This window comes from Rissa tridactyla, chromosome 1, assembly GCF_028500815.1.
Source record: "Rissa tridactyla isolate bRisTri1 chromosome 1, bRisTri1.patW.cur.20221130, whole genome shotgun sequence".
NCBI classification, from domain to species: domain Eukaryota; kingdom Metazoa; phylum Chordata; class Aves; order Charadriiformes; family Laridae; genus Rissa; species Rissa tridactyla.
In genome coordinates, this window is record NC_071466.1 from 9,488,040 (window position 1) to 9,508,304 (window position 20,265).

The window sequence follows — 20,265 nt, forward strand, 5'->3', positions numbered from 1 at the left end:
GTCAGGGCTTTCCTCGTGGAAAGCTAGGGAGAATGAGAGCCCCCGCAGAGGATTTGAATGTCAGCAGGGATAACCGCTGGCTGGTTCCTAAAATGAATGATAGTCAAAGAACGGGAGGTGTAGAGGCTCCGGGCACGTGTGGCCATAATCTGCTGCCTGTTGAGGGATGATGGGGACCTGGTGCAATGAAGATTGAAGCAATTTTTCCCGTAGGAATTAAAGTAAGGAGAGGTTGTACGTGGGCACCTCGGAAATACACAGGGTACGTGATGTGGGAGGTGGAGGAGCAGGAGCAGCACCAGGATCACCAGCTGGAGAAGATGGTGGCTTTTTGGAGGCTGGTTCGTCACAGCAGGTTGCCCATCCGGAAGATCTCAGCCTCCCCATCTTGGACTGTAAATTTTCCAGTGTGAGTCTTCGCGCTGCCTCTTTCCGGGTATTTACATCTCATCCTCATATTCCTCAAATTAGTTTCAGGTCAATCCCATCAGTTGAGGAGGAAGGTCAGCAAATGGGGTGGTGGCGATGGTTAGAGGAGCACAACATCAAGCAGCTGCAGAGCTCCTGGACGCTGCACGGAGAAGCGACAGGCATCAGGGTGCTGCTGTGAGTACAGGTAGAATTCTGTGAATTCTGTAATTCTGCTTCCATGCGTGTGAGGAAGTGGACGAGGCTCCTCGGATTAAGCTGTTCTAAAGAGCTCACCTTTCACAAGGCTGCAGGCAAACGCGCTGCTTTGTTCCAGCCGTCAGGACGTGAATGGAGGTGGAAGATAAGTGATAGAGTTATGAAAAATTAAAAGCGTTTCGATTTTGGAAGCCAAGCTGTCCTCCGCCTGTCCAGATCTTCCATCTGGGAACCCAAAGAACCACAGGCACAGGGGAAAATCGGGCTGAAGGGACCGAAAGGAGGGTTTGTGTTGGGGATCCTTGGGCAAGGTCTGGCTGTGCCTCGGCTGGTCACAGTTGTCCCAAAGCTGGGCCAACACTGGCATCACTCTGAGTTTGGGCTGGGACACTTCCATGTACAAGAAAGCCATTGAGGTGCTGGAGCGTGTCCAGAGAAGGGCACCGGAGCTGGTGAGGGGTCTGGAGCACAAGTCTGGTGAGGTGCAGCTGAGGGAGCTGGGGGTGTTCAGCCTGGAGAAAAGGAGGCTGATGGGAGACCTTCTCGCTCTCTACAACTCCCTGAAAGGAGGGGGTAGCCAGGGGGGGTCGATCTCTTCTCCCAAGGAACAGGCCATGGGACAAGAGGAAATGGCCTCAAGTTGCACCAGGGGAGGTTTAGATTAGGTATTAGGAAAAATTTCTTCCCTGAAAGGGTTGTCAGGCACTGGACCAGGCTGCCCAGGGCAGTGGTGGAGTCGCCATCCCTGGAGGGATTTAAAAGCCGGGCAGACGTGGTGCTGAGGGACATGGGGTAGTGGTGGGTTTGTCAGTGTTGGGTTGATGGTTGGACTCGATGATCTGAAAGGTCCCTTCCAACCCGGACAATGCTGTGGTTGTAAGCCAGCCGAGCTCCACTCACAGCCCCTGTAGGGAGCACGTTGCTCTGAAAGGCTCTCTCTGGGTCCCTCTTTGCTGTTGAACTGCTGAACAGGGCGAGTGATGAGACATAATGAGTGTTAGCGCAGCCCGTAACTAGATGTTTCTCAGTCCGGCTTGGAAAGACTAAGGTTATGGATACTGGAAATGAACGGGAGGCTTATGTTCAGGGGAATTTTGCATTATTCCAAGCAGCAATGTTTTCCTTGGTTAAGGATGAAGAGGCCTTTCAGACAGACCCGGCAGCCCCAGATAACACACAGTTAGTGTTGCCGCACATCCGAAGGCTGGATCCAGCCCCAGAGCCACAGGCCCTCCCCGTCCCTCGGTCTCCTCTCAGCCCCCACACGGGTTTTCTCATCTTCACCCACTTGTTAAATGCAAGAAACCAGGCGAATTCATCGAGATCAAGGAACTCATTCACTTCTGGGACCCATTCCCTTTGGAGCGCGTGGCCAGGCAGCAATTCCCTTCAAGCCCTTCACGCTGTTAGCCAGTACAGAAGATAACACCTAATTAATGTGGATAGTTTAATTTCCCTCAGCCTCGGTTGTTCCGCGCATGTGGAGGGAAAGCAAGAAGCAGAGCCATAAAGAATTACCGCCTCCGTCCCCCTTGTGTTTATATTCAGTATTAATATTGATTCTCTGTGTTCCAGCTTTGTTTCTTAATAAGCCGCCCACAGAAGTGCAGGCTTACGGCAGAGTTTCCTCGCCAGATAAATATGATGGAGCAGCGTTCTCGGCGGCGCTGTGCGACTGTGACTCATGGAAACACGGCGCGGATGTCGGACGGCTGTTCTCAGGCTCATTCATAACAGCGGGCAGCAGCCCAAATCTGCGTGTTAATGAGAGCTGGAGATGAGCAGGCACTCTCCTGCTCTGCGAGGGATCCAGCCAGACGTGGTGGTGGGGCAAGGAGCTCCGTGCCGGCTCCTGCAGCTGGCTCTGCCCTCTCCAGGCTGATTTTTTAGGTGGAGGGGTTGCAGAAAGAGCTAAATCAAGCTCGATTGCCCCAAACGGTGATCTTTCCTTTTTGGTCAAGCAGCCGAGCATTGCTCCTCTTGTTGTCTCTGACTCATCGCTGCGCTGCCTCCTCCCAGGCTGTGTCTGTCTCTTCTCCCTTGTTCTGTGAGCAAGAGCAAGAATTCCCTTCTGCAGCAAGGTGGGATTTCATAGAATCACAGGATGGTTTGGGTGGGAAGGGACCTTAAAGCTCACCCAGTACCACCCCCTGCCCTGAGCAGGGACACCTCCCACCAGCCCAGCTTGCTCCAGGCCCCGGCCAACCTGGCCTTGAACCCCTCCAGGGATGGGGCAGCCACAGCTTCTCTGGGCAACCTGGGCCAGGGGCTCACCGCCCTCACAGCCAAGAATTTCTGCCCGAGATCTCACCTTTAGGGACTGGAAGGGGCTCTAAGGTCTCAGCCTGGGCTGGTTACACCTAATAAATGGTCCTGATCCTGATGGCAGGAACATCCTGCTCTGCCCAGTCTGGGAAAGGTGGTCCCGACCCATTACCAGCCTTCCTGTCCCTGAAGGGGCTCTGGGGCCTCAGCACAGGAGAGACACGGAGCTGTTGGAGCGGGGCCAGAGGAGGCCCCGGAGATGCTGGGAGGGCTGGAGCCCCTCTGCTGGGAGGACGGGCTGAGAGAGTTGGGGGGTTCAGCCTGGAGAAGAGAAGGCTCCGCGGAGACCTTGGAGCCCCTTCCCGTCCCTCAAGGGGCTCCAGGAAAGCTGGGGAGGGACTCTGGATGAGGGAGGGGAGCCATGGGACGAGGGGGAAGGGTTTTCCACTGCAAGAGGGGAGATTGAGCTGAGATCTCGGGCAGAAATTCTTGGCTGTGAGGGCGGTGAGCCCCTGGCCCAGGTTGCCCAGAGAAGCTGTGGCTGCCCCATCCCTGGAGGGGTTCAAGGCCAGGTTGGCCGGGGCTTGGAGCAAGCTGGGCTGGTGGGAGGTGTCCCTGCCCAGGGCAGGGGGTGGCACTGGGTGGGCTTTAAGGACCCTTCCCACCCAAACCATTCTGTGATTCCATGATAAGACAAGGCTGCTCTTTTAGAAGGGTGGATGTGCTGGAAACCAAAGCTGCTCTTCTGAAAGAGTGCGAGCCCTTTCTGCTCTGGGGCACGTGTGACATGGCAGGACCTGGTCAGTCCTCCCAGCTAGACCAGGGCAGTATTTGTCCTTGTCTTTCACAACTTTTATATCTTTTTATGTTCAAATGGTTAGGAGGAGCGGAGTTAAGCTGCCAGGGCCACAGCAGATACGTGGAGATGAGTCTGTGTCTTGGTAAAACCGTTTGTGCTCCTCTTGGACGCAGCATTTGTCTCCCTCTTGGTCCTCTCCAGTGCAGGGGCTTTGCTTGGGCGGCAGCAGCACCTTCCCCTCTCAAGGGTTCATTAAAGAATTCAGAAACTCCATGGGAAATCACAAACTAGGCCAAAAAAAAATCCTTCTGTAGTGACTCAGGTGTCGTTTACCAGCTTGGAACAGCACCCTCCTCAGTCCAGGGATGGATTTTTGAAAGTGCTGTGTCTGAAATGAGCCCAGATTGGAGCTGAACGTGCTTGGGAGCCTCCTGGAGCTCAGCCCCTGTGGTGGCTCTGTGCTCTCCGGACCCGGCAGCCCCATTTCTGCCCCCCTGGGGAACAAACGGGCAGTTCCCATGTCCTTGTGCTGCCCACACCGCTGGCCTGAGCCCCGGGTAGAAACCAGGCTGGGAAACCGTCGGACGATGGGGAGGAACCGTGCGGAGGGTGTGAGCCCTTCCAGGAGCTGCTACCCACTGGGGCATCTTCCTCTCTCGCAATTATCAGCTCTGGGAACGTCGGGGATGGGGCCTTATGCTCAAGGGTAGGGTAAATGTAGGGCTCATGTCAGCAGCTATCGAAGCGTGACCACCTCTAGCCACCAGCCAGACCTGCACCTTATCTTCTGTCCTAAACAGCAGTGAAACCTCTTCAGCTGCGGCAGCGAGCGAGGGCTGGCGACAGGATTGGGAGATTATTTATAATTACATTTATTTCCGTTGCTACGTGCCTTTTATTATGCTGTCTGTTCGCCCTCACCGGGCCTGTGTTTGTTAGTAGGTATCTGAGTTAATGGGCACCTGGGTTTTTTAGGATAAACAGATGTTTTTCCTTTAAACGTCCCCTTTAATCTTTTTTCCTGGCGCGCGGAGCGAGGTATACGGTACTTGGTTGCAGTGGAAGTTTTTGACTGGTTATTGAGTTTGATTTGGCACGTGGCCTCGGGGGCTCGGAGCGGATACGGCAACCCAGGTTCCTTCATGTCGGTTCTGAGATGTCAGAGGTTTGTGCGGGCTGTGCTTTATAGCTCAGAAACGGGAGGGGACACCCTTTTCCAGGCAGCGCCGACAGAGCGGAGCAGGTTCCCCAAACGGGGCGGCAGGGAATGGGGAGGAAAAGACGGGGAATAAAGCAGTGATTTCTGTCGCTGCTCCATTTCTCACTGGTTTCGCAGCAGCGTTTTGCTTTAACGCTTCCTCCGTGGTGACCTTCTTTCGTGCTGCTTCTTGTGTTTTGTCCTCCTGCTGGTGTTTGCACACTGAGTCATAAGACAAAACTCTCTGCCGTCGGCAGCCGGCCGGCCGCAGGAGACAGAACATCCCATGCCTCTTTCCAAAACAGCTTTAAACCCTCGGCTCTGCCCGAACCCCTCGCTCTGGAAGCAGACGCCGACTCTTCTGGCACGGCTGGATGCGCATGGTAGTTCTGTGTGCGCGCAATACATCTGGTAACCATCACGGAGTTAATTCTGATTAACGGAGGTGTTTATCGCGAGTGCGGGACAGCTTCTGCGTGAGGGAGACGCTGAGCAGGTTGCCCAGAGAGGTGGGAGATGCCCCGTCCCTGGAGGTGTCCAAGGCCAGGTTGGACGGGGCTCTGAGCAACCTGGTCTAGTTGAAGATGTCCCGGCTCATGGCAGGGGGTGGCACTGGATGGTCTTTAAGGTCCCTTCCCACCCAAACCCTTCTATGATTGTAAGATCAAAGGCTTTTCAGCAGCTCGCCGCATTCTCCCAAGCGGGCAGATCCCTTCCCTGGCCTCTAACGGGGATTGTGCTTTCATGTTGGGAGATATTGTTGGGTTTGGATGTTTTTCTTCCCTCCCTCTTCTGCAAAGTGGAGGGCACGGCCGAGGGTGTCCCCCGCCCCGGCGGTTAAACAGTGACATATTGGGGCTGGGGTGGGGGAGATGTTGAAGTGGCCGAGAGAAACAGAAGCTATTGTTGTCGCAAAAGTTCAAGTTTCCAGCTTCCTCTTCCTCCAGCTGTCGGGAGGAGCGCTGGGCACGCTGCCGGCACTGAGCACAAACTCAAACATGCCCTCTGGGCTCGGCTGGGAGCGCGGTGTCACCGAGGCAGTCACCCAGAACCCCACCGGAGGGGTGAATAGGAGGCACATCTGTCCGGGGGCGGCGGGGGGAGAAGCAACTCCTCGCCGCAGTCCGCTTTGGGCTCTTTTTCTCTCTTTTTCTCCCAAGCGCTGAAGCTTTGGGAGCTGTCATCTGGAGGTGAAATAGGACGGACGCACAAAGCCGGGCTCCTCCGGTAGATTCCAGCGCAAGCGGGGATGTTCTGCTGGCCGAGCCCTGAGTGCTCCGGAGCCATGGCTCCTTCCCAGAGGAATTCTTCAGTTCTGCACAGGGAACGCTGCCCTCGGAGCCGGGGGTCTGCGGGGAGAAGGGTGGGACCCATCGCCACTCGCTCGCGGGCTCTAACTGTTAGAAACCTGCCAGGAAAATCTGTTCACACAAAATAATGTGGGGAAGCGACTGAGCCTTCTGCCCTAAAACCCTAAAAAAAACGAACGAACCCAAAGTGTTTCCGAAATCCTTAAAACTTTATTTCTGTTTTTTACACAGAAAGGGTTGTCAAGCATTGGAAGAGGCTGCCCAGGGCAGTGGTGGAGTCACCATCCCTGGAGGGATTTAAAAGCCGGGCAGACGTGGTGCTGGGGGACATGGGGTAGTGGTGGGTTTGTCAGTGTTGGGTTGATGGTTGGACTCGATGATCTGAAAGGTCCCTTCCAACCTGGACAATTCTATGATTCTAGGAATAGTCTGGAGAAGCGGCTGAGCTTTCTGCCCTAAAACCCTAAAAAAAACCCCCCAAGGATTCCAAAATCCTTAAAATTTCCTTTCTATTTTTCACACTGAAAGGGTTGTCAAGCATTGGAACAGGCTGCCCAGGGCAGTGGTGGAGTCGCCATCCCTGGAGGGATTTAAAAGATGGGTAGATGTGGTGCTTAGAGATATGGTTTAGTGGTGGGTTTTGTCAGTGTTGGGTCAATGGTTGGACTCAATGATCTAAAAGCTCCCTTTCAACCTTGACAATTATGGATTCTAGGAATAGTCTGGAGAAGCGGCCAAGCTTTCTGCCCTAAAACCCTAAAAAAAAACCCCAAGGATTCCAAAATCCTTAAAATTTCTATTTTTCACACTGAAAGGGTTGTCAAGCATTGGAAGAGGCTGCCCAGGGCAGTGGTGGAGTCGCCATCCCTGGAGGGATTTAAAAGCCGGGCAGACGTGGTGCTGAGGGACATGGGGTAGCGGTGGGTTTGTCAGTGTTGGGTTGATGGTTGGACTTGATGGTCTGAAAGGTCCCTTCCAACCTCAACAATTCTGTGATTCTATGAAAACACACCCACACCCCCAAACAGAAGAAGCCCCCGCTCTTCCTCAGGGCTCTCCTGACTGGGTCTGGGTGGCACCGCTGCAGCCCAGCACCAGTTCATCTCTCGAGAAACACTGAAACTGGTGCTAATAGAGCTATAGGCGCACGAGAAACTCCTTGGGAGGTAGGAGCGCGTGTCCTGGATCTTCTTTGGTTAAAACGTGGATAAACATCCTAAACATTGATCAGAGGATTTTATTTAATTAAAAACAACAAAAAAAAAGTACTCCCTGCTGGTAAATACATTTGGCTGTCTGGGATCCGAGCAGTGGTCGTCGCTTTATCGATTGGCGTATCATTAAATCAGGCAGGGAAAAAATTAATGATGGGCTGGAAGACCCTGAACATAAAGTTCAGTTGTCTAGAAAATCTGTTAAGTTGCTGAGCATCTTGCAATGATTTTAAAAAAAAAAAAAAAAAAAAAAAAAAAAAAGACAAAAAACCCAACAAAACCCCAGCTCCTAAATGAAATGTCAATGCGTATTATGGTAGATGATGCGATGCTAGTAATTCTCTCTCCGGGCTGGGGCATGTGGCCTTCCAGATGCTTGTGATTATCTGGATTCCTGAATGGAAAACTACTTGATGAATTCTAATATCCGAGCTCCGAGCCTGTAATCGAATCCCGCAGCAGAGGCTCCGGCCTCCTTCCTGCTGGATGCACTATGTTATAACAGGTTTGGCTGCCGGGCTGGGGTCCGATTTCATTATTTTTTTAATCTAAGAATGAAGATAATTCATTGTTCAACGTACGTGGTTGAACAATGTACATCTTCCAGTACATCTATGGAGAAAAAAAGCCTTCCGGTGAGTTAAAGTGTTGTTTTTATTGGCTCCAAAGTGCTTTAAGTGAAGGTTGCCGTCCTGTCCTGTCTCGGACGAGGAGGTGCTTGAGTGTCGAGCTGCGGTTCCCATTCGTGAGAAAACAAATGTTAAAATTCACGACACGTGGAATTAAGTCCAAGCTTTTGCAGGAGCGGCGGGTGGAAGGCGACCAGGACGCTCTGTTCGCACTTCTCCCATTAAATCAAGTGCAAACGCGACTGATACTTTGTGAATGACATTAATTACCCCCTGTTAAAGATGTAGGTGTTGGGCTGTGAGGTTTTAGCCATCGGGAATGAAGGGGTTCGGCTGCTTATTCCCTGCTTAGCCAATGCTTTGGCTTCTTGGGAGGCTTCCCCTGCCTCTCCGGGCTTCCCTGCCAGCCTTCCTCCCCGCTGCAGCAAAATTTTCCTTTAATTTGCTGGATTTTAGGTGGCTTTTAGCCTGTCACATTGACACGCTGTAGAACAGGGCGGAGGTGCAGTGACTGCCTTCAAAGCACTTTCGAATGGCCGTGTAAATGACGTGAAATTCAGAAATAACTCGTAGGCATCTCCCCACGCCACTGGAAGCGAAGCGTGGACAGTGACGGGGCGTCGCGACGGCCGAGGAAGCGTTTTTCCAAGCGCCGGGGGTGGGTCGGGGCCAGGGGGACGGGAAGGTCTCAGGGTAGGTTTGTGCCGTCTCTGAGGGAGCTGGGCTGGAGCTGGTCCCTGCGGTGGCAGTTCGTGAAGCAAGGTGGGGGGGGGCTGTGTTTCACCTGGAGGAGCATTTTCCGTGCCCGGGCAGGCTGTGACGCACATGGTGGCACAGATGGAGCCGCGGTGTGGATTTCTCCTGCCGGCAGCATCCCTCCAGGCCAGCGCAGGCAAGCGCTGTGACCAGCGGTGGCCCTGGATCTGCGTCAGACGTGCTGATCTCTGCTGGGAGTGCAAACCCCCTCCCTGCACGTCGCTGCCGCGGGAGCTGATCCCTGCAGATAGCAATCTGTCACCTCTCCATCCGGGCTCGTCCTGCGTTACGGGGACAAGCGAGCTCTGTGGCTGCTCATGGATATTTCCCCTTTAACAATCTGCTGGGCGGGAGTGCTCTTCATGCTGCAGAGCTGACAGCTCGGATCGTTTGCGTTCGGTGGTTTGGTGCTGGAAGAGGGAGAAAGCATAAGGATTTACGCTGGGAGAGTTGGAGGTTTCCAGCCTGAAGAAGAGAAGGCTCCAGGGAGACCTTGGAGCCCCTTCCAGTCCCTCAAGGGGCTCCAGGAAAGCTGGGGAGGGACTCTGGATGAGGGAGGGGAGCCATGGGACGAGGGGGAAGGGTTTTCCACTGCAAGAGGGGAGATTGAGCTGAGATCTGAGGCAGAAATTCTTGGCTGTGAGGGCGGTGAGCCCCTGGCCCAGGTTGCCCAGAGAAGCTGTGGCTGCCCCATCCCTGGAGGGGTTCAAGGCCAGGTTGGCTGGGGCTTGGAGCAAGCTGGGCTGGTGGGAGGTGTCCCTGCCCAGGGCAGGGGGTGGCACTGGGTGGCCTTTAAGGTCCCTTCCCACCCAAACCGTTCTGTGATTCCTTGACTCTCCTGGGGGGAGCCAGGGCTGGTGCTGTGCAGCACGGCAGACTGTGCTTTGCTGGACCATTTGGTGCTGCAGGAGCTGCCACCTGCCCGGAGTTAGGGATGTGCATATCTGTGTGCATGGATCTGGCAAGGATTCTGCATGAAAATTTGTTCCTCTGCTACCGTGTAGTATCAAGTATCAAACTTTTTTGGAGCAAGGTCCTATTGTTTACCAGCCAAATAGCTCATTATTATTGTTAAACTTGTAATGCTGGTAAAGAGAATATAAATCTTCTGTTGGTGCTGTGGATCATTTACAGAGGTCGTGGCCTCCTGAACCGCAGCTGGGAGCTGTGAATAAAGGCAGGCAGTTATTCTTTCATTTTTTTACCTGTTGGATCTCAGTTCCAGCACCTGATGAGCAGTTCGGAGCAGCCGGTAGCAGGGTTCCGGCACTGGCTACCCATCCTGTCAGCTGGGGGTGGTCCACTTGCCCACCCATACCCGCTCCCCCCATCTCACACCTCATAGAATCATAGAATGTGTTGGGTTGGAAGGGACCTTTAAATGCCACCTAGTCCCACCCCCCTGCAGTGAGCAGGGACATCTTCAACTAGATCAGGTTGCTCAGAGCCTCATGAAGCCTGGCCTTGAATGTCTCCAGGGATGGGGCCTCCACCACCTCTCTGGGCAACCTGGGCCAGTATCTCACCACCCTCAGTGTAAAGAACTTCTTCCCAATGTCTGATCTAAACCTGCCCTGCTCTAGTTTAAAGCCATTGCCCCTCGTCCTGTCGCTCCATGCCCTTGCAAACAGCCCCTCCCCATCCTTCCTGTAGGCCCCCTTCAGGGACTGGAAGGCCGCTATAAGGTCTCCGCGGAGCCTTCTCTTCTCCAGGATGAACGCCCCCAACTCTCTCAGCCTGTCCTCACAGCAGAGGGGCTCCAGCCCTTGGATCATCTCCGGGGCCTCCTCTGGCCCTGCTCCAACAGGTCCATGTCCTTCTTATGCTGAGGGCTCCTCCTGAAACAGAAGAGATATCCCACGTGCTTCTGTCTGGAGCTTGCCTGAAGTCATCTGCCTGCTGTCCCTCGCGCCCCACAGCCTAACAGGGCGAGACCTTCAGCGGGAGGAGGATATGGATCATTTTAGGCATCTAATTCAGATGATGGGGCTTTGAGCAACCTGGTCTAGTGGGAGGTGTCCCTGCCCAGGGCAGGGGGTTAGAACTAGATGATCTTTAAGGTCCCTTCCAACCGAAACCATTCGGCAATTCTATGACAATTACTTGAGTGGTTTCTCAGATCAGTGGGGACAACTGGGTTCAACTGTGTTCAAGACGTGAGCCAATGCTTAGGCATTTGGTACTGCCGGTTGGAAATAACTTTAGGATTGTATATTTAGAATCGTAGAATTGTCCAGGTCGGAAGGGACCTTTCAGATCCAACCCAAACCATTCTGTGATTCCATGATCCCATGGTTGGCCATGAAAGAGAGAAGGGTTGGGCAAGTTTGTGCCTATCAAGTACCAGTGTTCTAAGGCACTGCTTGGAATCTGGTGCTCAGAGTAATCGTGTGGCTGCTGCAGGACCAGAGGATGCAGAAAGGGTAGAGAAGCCTCCTGGTGCTTTATAGTCTGAGGAATAGAAAAGCCAGCAGAAGCCACGCGGGAGCAAAGTTGCAAAGAGATGTCACGGAGGGATGAGGGAAACAGCGCAAAGGCTGAGAAAATCTTGCAGAAAAACCACCAAGGGCAGTTTGACGCCTCGTATTTTTTGGGTTTGTCTTGTTTGTTCTCGTGTCGTGCAAGAAAACTGCAAAACATCTGTTGACGTGGGCTTTGGAGATCTGCTGGGCTTTTTCTGAAAGCCTGATGGCTCCATTGCAGCCTGAAGATCCGAACCTGCCATCAGGCTGGAGGTCAATCAGCTTCGCTCTCCATCATGCTGGTTCTTCGGGTGTTAGACTGCAATAGAAGAAAGAAATAAAAAAATACAGAAATGAAACTGGTTGGCCTTGCACCATTTGAAAGGACTGTGCGTGTCCTACCAGTTCCTGAACCTACCAGTTCCTTTCAGTTTGCTAGCCATGGAGGAACGGGGTTGAATCAGCTTTTCACACTGGGTCTCCTAGGCTGCCCGTGAAGCGAAATATTCCCCTTTCCGTCATGAGTTCCTCTCTGCTCGGGATGATTCCTCTGCGTTTTCTTCCTCAACGTGTCTCTCTCCTGCCCAGGTTGTTGCTGGAAGGTGCAGACGTCAACGCCAGGCACAAGCTGGGCTGGACCGCTCTCATGGTGGCCGCCATCAGCAGAAACTCCAGGTAGGTTTGTCTGGGCGTTCGCTGTCGCGTGGTGGGTAAGTCCCTTCCCACCTTTTGGCAGAGCCCTACTGAGCTCCCCGCCGCAGGGTTTCCGGAAAATTTGGGTTGGTTTGGGTTGCATTGTTGAGCTAAACCCAAAGGGATATTTTCACTCTTCCTTTGCCCGCGTGCGAGAGGTGGAGGTGGGTGCTCTGCAATCCCGAAGAGGTGAGTGGATTTTGGTCTCTGGTGAGTCCGTAACCTTGGGATGTCCTTGCGGTTAGGCAATATAACACCCCGCCGTCAGAAATAGCTGCCGCCAGAGCTGCCGTGTCCCTCCTGGCTTGTGGGGCCGTTGCTGGGTCTTTCATGCAAGGCCTTTATGAAGCAAAAAGGCTGAATGCTGTGCCCTCCCTCTTTAGTTCCCATGCTGGTCGCCGTGGCTTCTTGTAACCTTTTAAAGACACTCTTTAAATATATTCAGTCTACAACTAAATTCAATTAGTTTTTTTTTTTATTATTTAAGGAAAAAAAAAAAAAGAGGAAAAGAAATCCAATTTTGGAAAGCGGGGGACAGACGGGAGAATGAGCTTTGATGTTACAACCTCTCAGGGCTGCTTTACTTAGTCACAAGTTCATAAGCAAAAAAGCCTAATTACTTGGGAAAACACAGGATTAAAGCGGCGCACAAAGGCTGAATATCCGCTCTCGGGCGACACGATGCGAATCCGTGTGCCGAGTTCGTGTGTGGTGCAAACTTTGATGTGTGCTATGACAAGCTGGAAGCCCTGACCTCCTCGGGGAGCTCCTTCAGATGGGCACAGAGGCGAGGGTTTGGGTCTGTTTGTTTAACTTTGATGTCCGAGCAGCAACAGGCCCCGTTGTTTGCCCGGCCACGGAGGGACGGGCTCCGGAGCCTCCCACCTTTGCCAACGGACAATGGCCAGCAATGGAGTGTGACGACTGTTGACCATTCCAAGTGACTGGTGGAGCAGAACAGGGCTTCCAGAGTTGCAAAGGGCTAAGAGGAGACGGGGAGAAAGGCTGTTCATGGTACAATAATTGCCTAAAATCAGGCCTGAAATCAGGTAGAAATGCTAATGAAAACATCTCGGTGGGTGAAGGCGTTCAGCACCCAGGCTGCTCCCTCGTTAGAGGCTGGCAGAGCGCTAACGACGGCGTGTCTTATTTGGCAAAACCAAACGCTTTTTTTGGCTGCGTTGGGCCAATTGTGTTTATTTTTCCCACATTTGGGATGGATCCTGGCTTTTAACTGAAAATTCAGAAGTCCTTGAATACCTGCAGCTTGGTAGGACGTGTCCCCAGCGATAAGATGACCTTTAGAGGTCCTTTCCAACCCAACACATTCGATGATTTAGTGGAAGAGTAATTACATACCTCATGGAGGCAAAGAGAAATGCAACACGGACTTAATCCTTACGCCTGAGTGGTGTAACAGCTCTGTTGGCAGCGCTGGGGTGTGCCTGGCATGGGTTTGGCCCCCCATTTTTGGCTTTGTCACGCCCGGGGAGGTGCATTGAGCTGGAAGACAAGACGTGGAACGTATGAAATTCCCTAGAAATCGTTTGCTCGCGGACGTGGCCCGCAGGGCGAGCTTTTTAATCCAAACCCAGCAGAGCTGCCTTGTGCGTGCGGTGGAAGCAGCAGAGCCTGCAGGGTTTTGCCTGCAGAATTTTAAATGTTTATTAGCTTTTCCCTCCCCAAATGCTTGCTGGTTTTCTGTATCTTGCAATCCTTTTACGTACATTAGGGAGGAACCAAATAACGACTTGCTCTTTGCAGCAGGATGCAGGATTATGTATATATATTTTTTTTTATTTTTTTTTAACGGTGTGCTCCCTCTATAAAGAGCGATGATTTAAAACGGGTTTATCCAGGCACAGCAGCTGATTCGGTGGATTATAAGTTGTTATGACTTTGGGTTCGGAGCCCATCAGTCAAGCGGCGGTGGCTCAGGGATGCAGCTCGGGCTCTGCACCGACCGTTACCTTGCAACGGGAACGGGGTCGTTCCGTGCTCTTTAACCTGCCGCCTCGGTCACCGCTTCTGCTCTGAAGGTCGTTGATACCCACACAAGTTCCCCGGCTTTAGGGGGCTGTGACGCTGGTAGCTGCAATGGGAGTTTTCAGCCTAAAACCGCTGAGAAAAAGTAAATTGCTGTCTTTCCAAAGTCGTTTTTCAGACTTGAACTGTTTTATTTCCCTCCCCCCCGCCCAAGTCTCAGCTGCCCTGCTGGAGGTTTCAGTGACCTGTCCTTTAGCCTTGTAATGTCTCCCAATTTTCACAGCCCTCGCTCTTCCAATTAGACAGCCACAGTCCATATGTTTAATTGAATTTCGGAGGCACTGCGTTAATGATGTTTGTCGGTTGCCATCAGCTACAAGATAAAATCCCATGTGCCGGCAGGGAAGCTTGGGGTCTGTTTTTCCTTTTTACGACAAAACAGTGATCATCCTCTTCCTCTTGAAAATGTCCCTTATCCAAAACGTGGCCAGGCATTAAGGATTGTTCTGGTACATTCCTGCTAAGGGGTTTCACAGGGGAGAGGGGTGCGCGGTCACGCTGCAGCAGAGCCTTTCCCGGGGGCTCCCAAAAGCTCCTAATCCCGGTGGATTCAGCCTCACAGCACCCTGTGAGCTGGGAGAGGCACTGGTGCTTCCAGCAGCTCCAGGACCAGGCAGGGGTTTGTCTCCCATCGCCCCTGCTCCAAGGGATGCCTCTCCTGCAAGCCTGGAGTGCTTCTGCTCCCAGCTGGAATCTCCCCATGCAGAGCATCCCGCTCTCACATGCAGATGCACAAGGTGCAGCGTGGTTGCAGCTTAGCTTTGGCACCTCAAAGAATCATGGAATGGTTTGGGTGGGAAGGGACCTTAAAGATCATCAAATCCAATCCCCTTGCCCTGGGCAGGGACACCTCCCACCAGCCCAGCTTGCTCCAAGCCCCGGCCAACCTGGCCTTGAACCCCTCCAGGGATGGGGCAGCCACAGCTTCTCTGGGCAACCTGGGCCAGGGGCTCACCACCCTCACAGCCAAGAATTTCTGCCCGAGATCTCAGCTCAATCTCCCCTCTTGCAGTGGAAACCCCTTCCCCCTCATCCCATGGCTCCCCTCCCTCATCCAGCGTCCCTCCCCAGCTTTCCTGGAGCCCCTTGAGGGACGGGAAGGGGCTCCAAGGTCTCCGCGGAGCCTTCTCTTCTCCAGGCTGAACCCCCCCAACTCTCTCAGCCCGTCCTCCCAGCAGAGGGGCTCCAGCCCTTGGATCATCTCCAGGGACTCCTCTGGCCCCGCTCCAACAGCTCCGTGTCTCTCCTGTGCTGAGGCCCCAGAGCTGGAGGCAGCACTGCAGGGGGGTCTCCCCCGAGCGGAGCAGAGGGGCAGAATCCCCCCCTCGCCCTGCTGCCCACGCTGCTGGGGATGCAGCCCAGGCTGTGGGGGGGTTTCTGGGCTGCCAGCGCACGGTGCCGGCTCATGGCCAGCTTTCCCCCCCACCCCCAGCACCCCCAAGCCCTTCTCTCAGGGCTGCTCTCCATCCCTCCATCCCCCAATGTGCTGGCACCGGAGGTTGTTCCCACCCGGGTGCAGGACCCTACACTCGGCCTGGTTGAACCCCATGAGGTCTGAACTCCCTCTCAGCCCAGAGTAGTTTGGGATCTATTGGAGAGGGTCTGGGCTACTGGGACACCCGGGATCCTCTCTGGTCTCTGCCCAGCACCTTGGAGGGGTTATTTCTGTTTTTCTGGTGTCCCTTACGCTCTGTGTCCGTCTGCGCTCTCTCTTGCACTACAGACCCCCGGGGCCCCGGCACGTCCAGCCCCAAACACTGCTGAGGTGACAGCTCTAAAAGTAAAGGGAAGTGGCCAAACACTTCGGTCTGGGGTCTAATTTTGGTGTTTGTATTTTATAAACACTTCATTAAGGCAATTTAGATGATATACAAATATAGTTGAAAGAATTATGTTCCTTCTCTTCATTCTTTTAATTAGGTTATTGTTTCAGACCCTTCCTGAAGTGTGGATAGTTTCATTTATGGTTCTTTTTTTCATGCAAAAAGGAGCCCAGCTACAAATCCCTGGGATAAAACAGGTTGTAACGGGGTTGTGGGCTGAAGACAGATCAGCTGTGACCGCGTTTGCACCAGCAAAGGAAGCATTTGTGCTGTAATTCCTACTGCTGGGGGGATTTACCATAGGTTTAACATCGCCGATAGGGCGGTGATCCCGGTTGTAGTCTGAGCATAACAAGGTAAAACTCTGGCTTTATGTATCCTGCACGTACACCCCCCTCCTCCACGTACACCCCCCTGTGCTCCACCTTAGGGGCACAGAGTCTAGTTGGAGACCAGTGACGAGTGGTGTTCCCCAGGGGTCAGTACCGGGTCCAGTCCTCTTCAATATATTCATCAATGACCTGGACGAAGGGATAGAGTGCACCCTCAGCAAGTTTGCTGATGACACCAAGCTGGGTGGGGTGGCTGACACACCAGAAGGCTGTGCCGCCATACAGAGAGACCTGGACAGGTTGGAGATCTGGGCAGAGAGAAACCTTATGAAGTTCAACAAGGGCAAGTGTAGGGTGCTGCACCTGGGGAGGAACAACCCCATGCACCAGTCCAGGTTGGGTGCTGACCTGCTGGAGAGCAGCTCTGTGGAAAGAGACCTGGGAGTCCTGGTGGACAACAGGATGACCATGAGCCAGCAATGTGCCCTTGTGGCCAAGAAGGCCAATGGCATCCTGGGGTGCATCAAGAAGAGTGTGGCCAGCAGGTCAAGGGAGGTCATCCTCCCCCTCTACTCTGCCTTGGTGAGGCCGCACCTGGAGTACTGTGTCCAGTTCTGGGCTCCCCGGTTCAAGAGGGACAGGGAACTGCTGGAAAGAGTGCAGCAGAGAGCTACAAAGATGATTAGGGGACTGGAACACCTCTCTTATGAGGAAAGGCTGAGGGATTTGGGTCTCTTTGGTCTGGAAAAAAGACGACTGAGGGGTGACCTTATCAACACTTATAAATACTTAAAGGGTGGGTGTCAGGAGGATGGGGCCAGGCTCTTTTCAGTGGTGCCCCAGGGACAGGACAAGAGGCAATGGGCACAAACTTGAACATAGGAAGTTCCAGCTAAACATGAGGAGGAACTTCTTTACCCTGAGGGTGGCAGAGCCCTGGCACAGGCTGCCCAGAGAGGTGGTGGAGTCTCCAACTCTGGAGACATTCAAAACCTACCTGGACGTGTTCCTGTGTAACCTGCTCTGGGTGACCCTGCTCTGGCAGGGGGGTTGGACTAGATGATCTCCAGAGGTCCCTTCCAACCCTATGATTCTATGATTCTATGATTCCTTTCCATTTACGTTTCTCAGCCGGAGTGACTCCCGCTTAGTTTTATTTTCAGCCTTTGTAAAACCCCGTCGCTCTTCTGGATTTCCAGACCTATTTTGAAGTGGTTTCTTAATTCTCCTGGAAAGACATCACTTTTAAAAGGGAGGATTTATAGTTTATGCAAAAAACACTGCTAGGGGCTGCTTTCTCTTGGCTGCACCTGCTAGCTTTGCACATTTAACATATTTATAGCAATTAAGCTTTAATTAAATGCTTACTGGGAGCTTTGTGGCTTTTGTGCCTTTGTTAAAATAAGCAACAAAACAATCATAAATCAAAACCCAAAGCAGTGAGGACCGTAGTGTGTCTCATGCATTTGTAGCGGAGTGATCTTTTCTGCTACTCTGGTTTTCATTGTTTCGGCAGAAATAAAGCAGCAGAGAAATATTGGATCATCTTCTTCGCCCCTTATGACGCGCAGAGCTGGTTGTGCGGAAGGGGAATCACAGAATTGTCCAGGTTGGAAGGGACCTTTCAGATCATCGAGTCCAACCATCAACCCAACACTGACAAACCCACCACTACCCCATGTCCCTCAGCACCGCGTCTGTCCAGCTTGTAAATCCCTCCAGGAACGGTGACTCCACCATTGCCCTGGGCAGCCTCTCCCAATGCTTGACAACCCTTTTGGTGAAGACATTTTTCCTAATATCCATCTTAAACCTCCCCTGGGGCAACTTGAGGCCGTTTCCTCTTGTCCCGTCAAGAGGCTAAAGCCCCTGATGAAACAAGAATGCCTATGGCTGGGAGATGCTTATGCCATGGCCTGGATGCTGAGGGTCGTGGTGGACGTGGCAGTGCTAGTTTGACAGTTGGACTTGATCATAGAATAGAATCATAGAATGTGTTGGGTTGGAAGGGCCCTTTAAAGGCCATCTAGTCCCACCTCCCTGCAGTGAACAGGGACATCTTCAACTAGATCAGGTTGCTCAGAGCCTCATCAAGCCTGGCCTTGAATGTCTCCAGGGATGGGGCCTCCACCACCTCTCTAGGCAGCTTGTTCTTAAAGATCTTTTCTAACTTAAACAATTCTTTTATTCAGCTGTTCCCAACAGCATCTCCTCTCCTCCATTATCATTTTGCATCTTTGCCTTCTTGCACACCCTTTCTCCTTCTCCCTTCATCTTCAGCTCTGGATCTCTTTGCCTTCCCTCACCTTTGCTCCTCAACACCTTCCTGCAGGGAATGCCTGATGACAAGTGACTCCTCCTTGTGCCTCGGTTCTCCTTTTCCCTCTCTGCCTGTCTGCGTAGATGGGAAGAGCGGCGGGTTGGAGGCTCTCACGTAGAACCAGAACTGGCGGTGCTTGTCCCAGTGTGGTCCAGTCCCTTCCCTTGCCCTCCTCCTCCTCCCGCAGCCTGCCCTCCTCCGTCCGCCCGTCCCTCCGTAAGGAGAGGACTTGTGCCTCTTCCCCGCATACGTACAGTTTGTGCATTGAAGGTGCTGTATAGATGTTTTATCTCGGTAATAAAAGTACATCACGCATAGAAATATTCTAGTGGGGAGGTTCTGAGGCTTACAGTGAAGGGTGACCGATCTGGAGCTGGTTTCTGTCTATGGGCAATGACATGATTAACTGGCGCAGTCTTGTTACCTATATTAGGTACATACATCTGGTCCCTGTGATGTTTTTTCACGCCTTTCACTTCAGGCAACTCATTCAGAGCTGTCTGCAGCGGAGCTGGAGAAATATCTGGATGCTTTTGGAAGCACATATGGCCCATAGAGCTGCTTGTCAAAGAGCTGAGGAGTCGAACAGGGTTTTCGGCACCTTTTTTTGAGGGCTCGGTCCTAAAAACTGGGGCGTTGTCTTTTAACTGCTCCCCTTCTGGGTGTCTGTGAGGGACAGTGTCCACTTGCCAGTTCCTGCATTGTACTTGCCCACCTGAGGGTGGGCCAGCGGTGACGGTTCCCCAGGCTGCTCCTCGCTGCCTCGGCAGTGTCCCCATCGGAGACCTCTGTGATCGAGGTCCTCTCTTTGCAGGGACGCCCAGCACCCGATGGCCTGTGGGTCAGGTGCAGTGAGATATTTCCAGCTGAGCAGGTCACAGAATCCTAGAATTCCAGACTGGCCGGGGTTGGCAGGGACCTCTGGAGACCCTCCAGTCCAACCCCCTGCCAGAGCAGGGTCACCCAGAGCAGGTTGCACAGGAACGCGTCCAGGTGGGGTTTGGAATATCTCCAGAAAAGGAGACTCCAGGAGGTCGCTGTACCTCTCCAAGCCACAGAAACCACCTCTGGGCACATCTTCTTACCACCAAACACAAGTAGCAAGACTTCTTTTAACTCTTTAACTCTTTAACGCCAATGGCCAGGGACACGCGGCAGCGGTGCTGTACCTTCACCACATCTCTGGAGCACGATTCATATGGGTCACACTCTCAAGAGAAAACCGCTGCGAACAATATAACAATTATCACCCTTCAAGATTTTTTTTTCTTTTTGGATTCTGTAGTCTCTCCTTTTATCCCTTTTTTTTGGGAGGAGGATCATTTTCACCTGGGACAGGCTGCCCAGGGCAGTGGTGGAGTCGCCATCCCTGGAGGGATTTAAAAGCCGGGCAGACGTGGTGCTGAGGGACATGGGGTAGTGGTGGGTTTGTCAGTGTTGGGTTGATGGTTGGACTCGATGATCTTAGAGGTCTTTTCCAACCTCGACCATTCTATGATTCTAATAAAAAACCACTGCGGAGCAGGGAATGCTGAGGCTGCCCCACTTTCTGTGCCACAGGTAGGCATAAAACTATTCCTGGGAAGGCATGCATCCACCTTTAGACCTCATCCGAGAAAAATAAGGAGAGAAGAGGAGCTGGAGTGTAAATAGCAGCTCCCCCGCGGCCCTCCTGCCCCCACTGCCTTTCACAGAGTTAAGATATAACCACACAAGGGATCTTCTTTGTGTCCAGAGCTCGGGGCAGCCGCATATCAAAAGGCGTCGAGGCTTTCGCATTGTGCTGATAAC

The 20,265-nt window shown here is 52.9% G+C and overlaps 1 protein-coding gene across 2 annotated transcripts in view; it reads left to right on the forward strand.

Annotated features, from left to right (window-relative positions):
- CLPB (ClpB family mitochondrial disaggregase) overlaps positions 1-20,265 on the forward strand; it is a 104,704-nt gene that overhangs the window by 8,728 nt on the left and 75,711 nt on the right. Inside the window, exon 3 of one of the 2 annotated variants that reach the window (XM_054196753.1) lies at positions 11,849-11,935. The exons of the other annotated variant lie outside the window; for it this stretch is intronic. Coding sequence (XP_054052728.1) covers positions 11,849-11,935 — 87 coding nt within the window. The remainder of the gene's footprint in view (positions 1-11,848; positions 11,936-20,265) is intronic. 2 annotated transcript variants of the gene reach the window in all.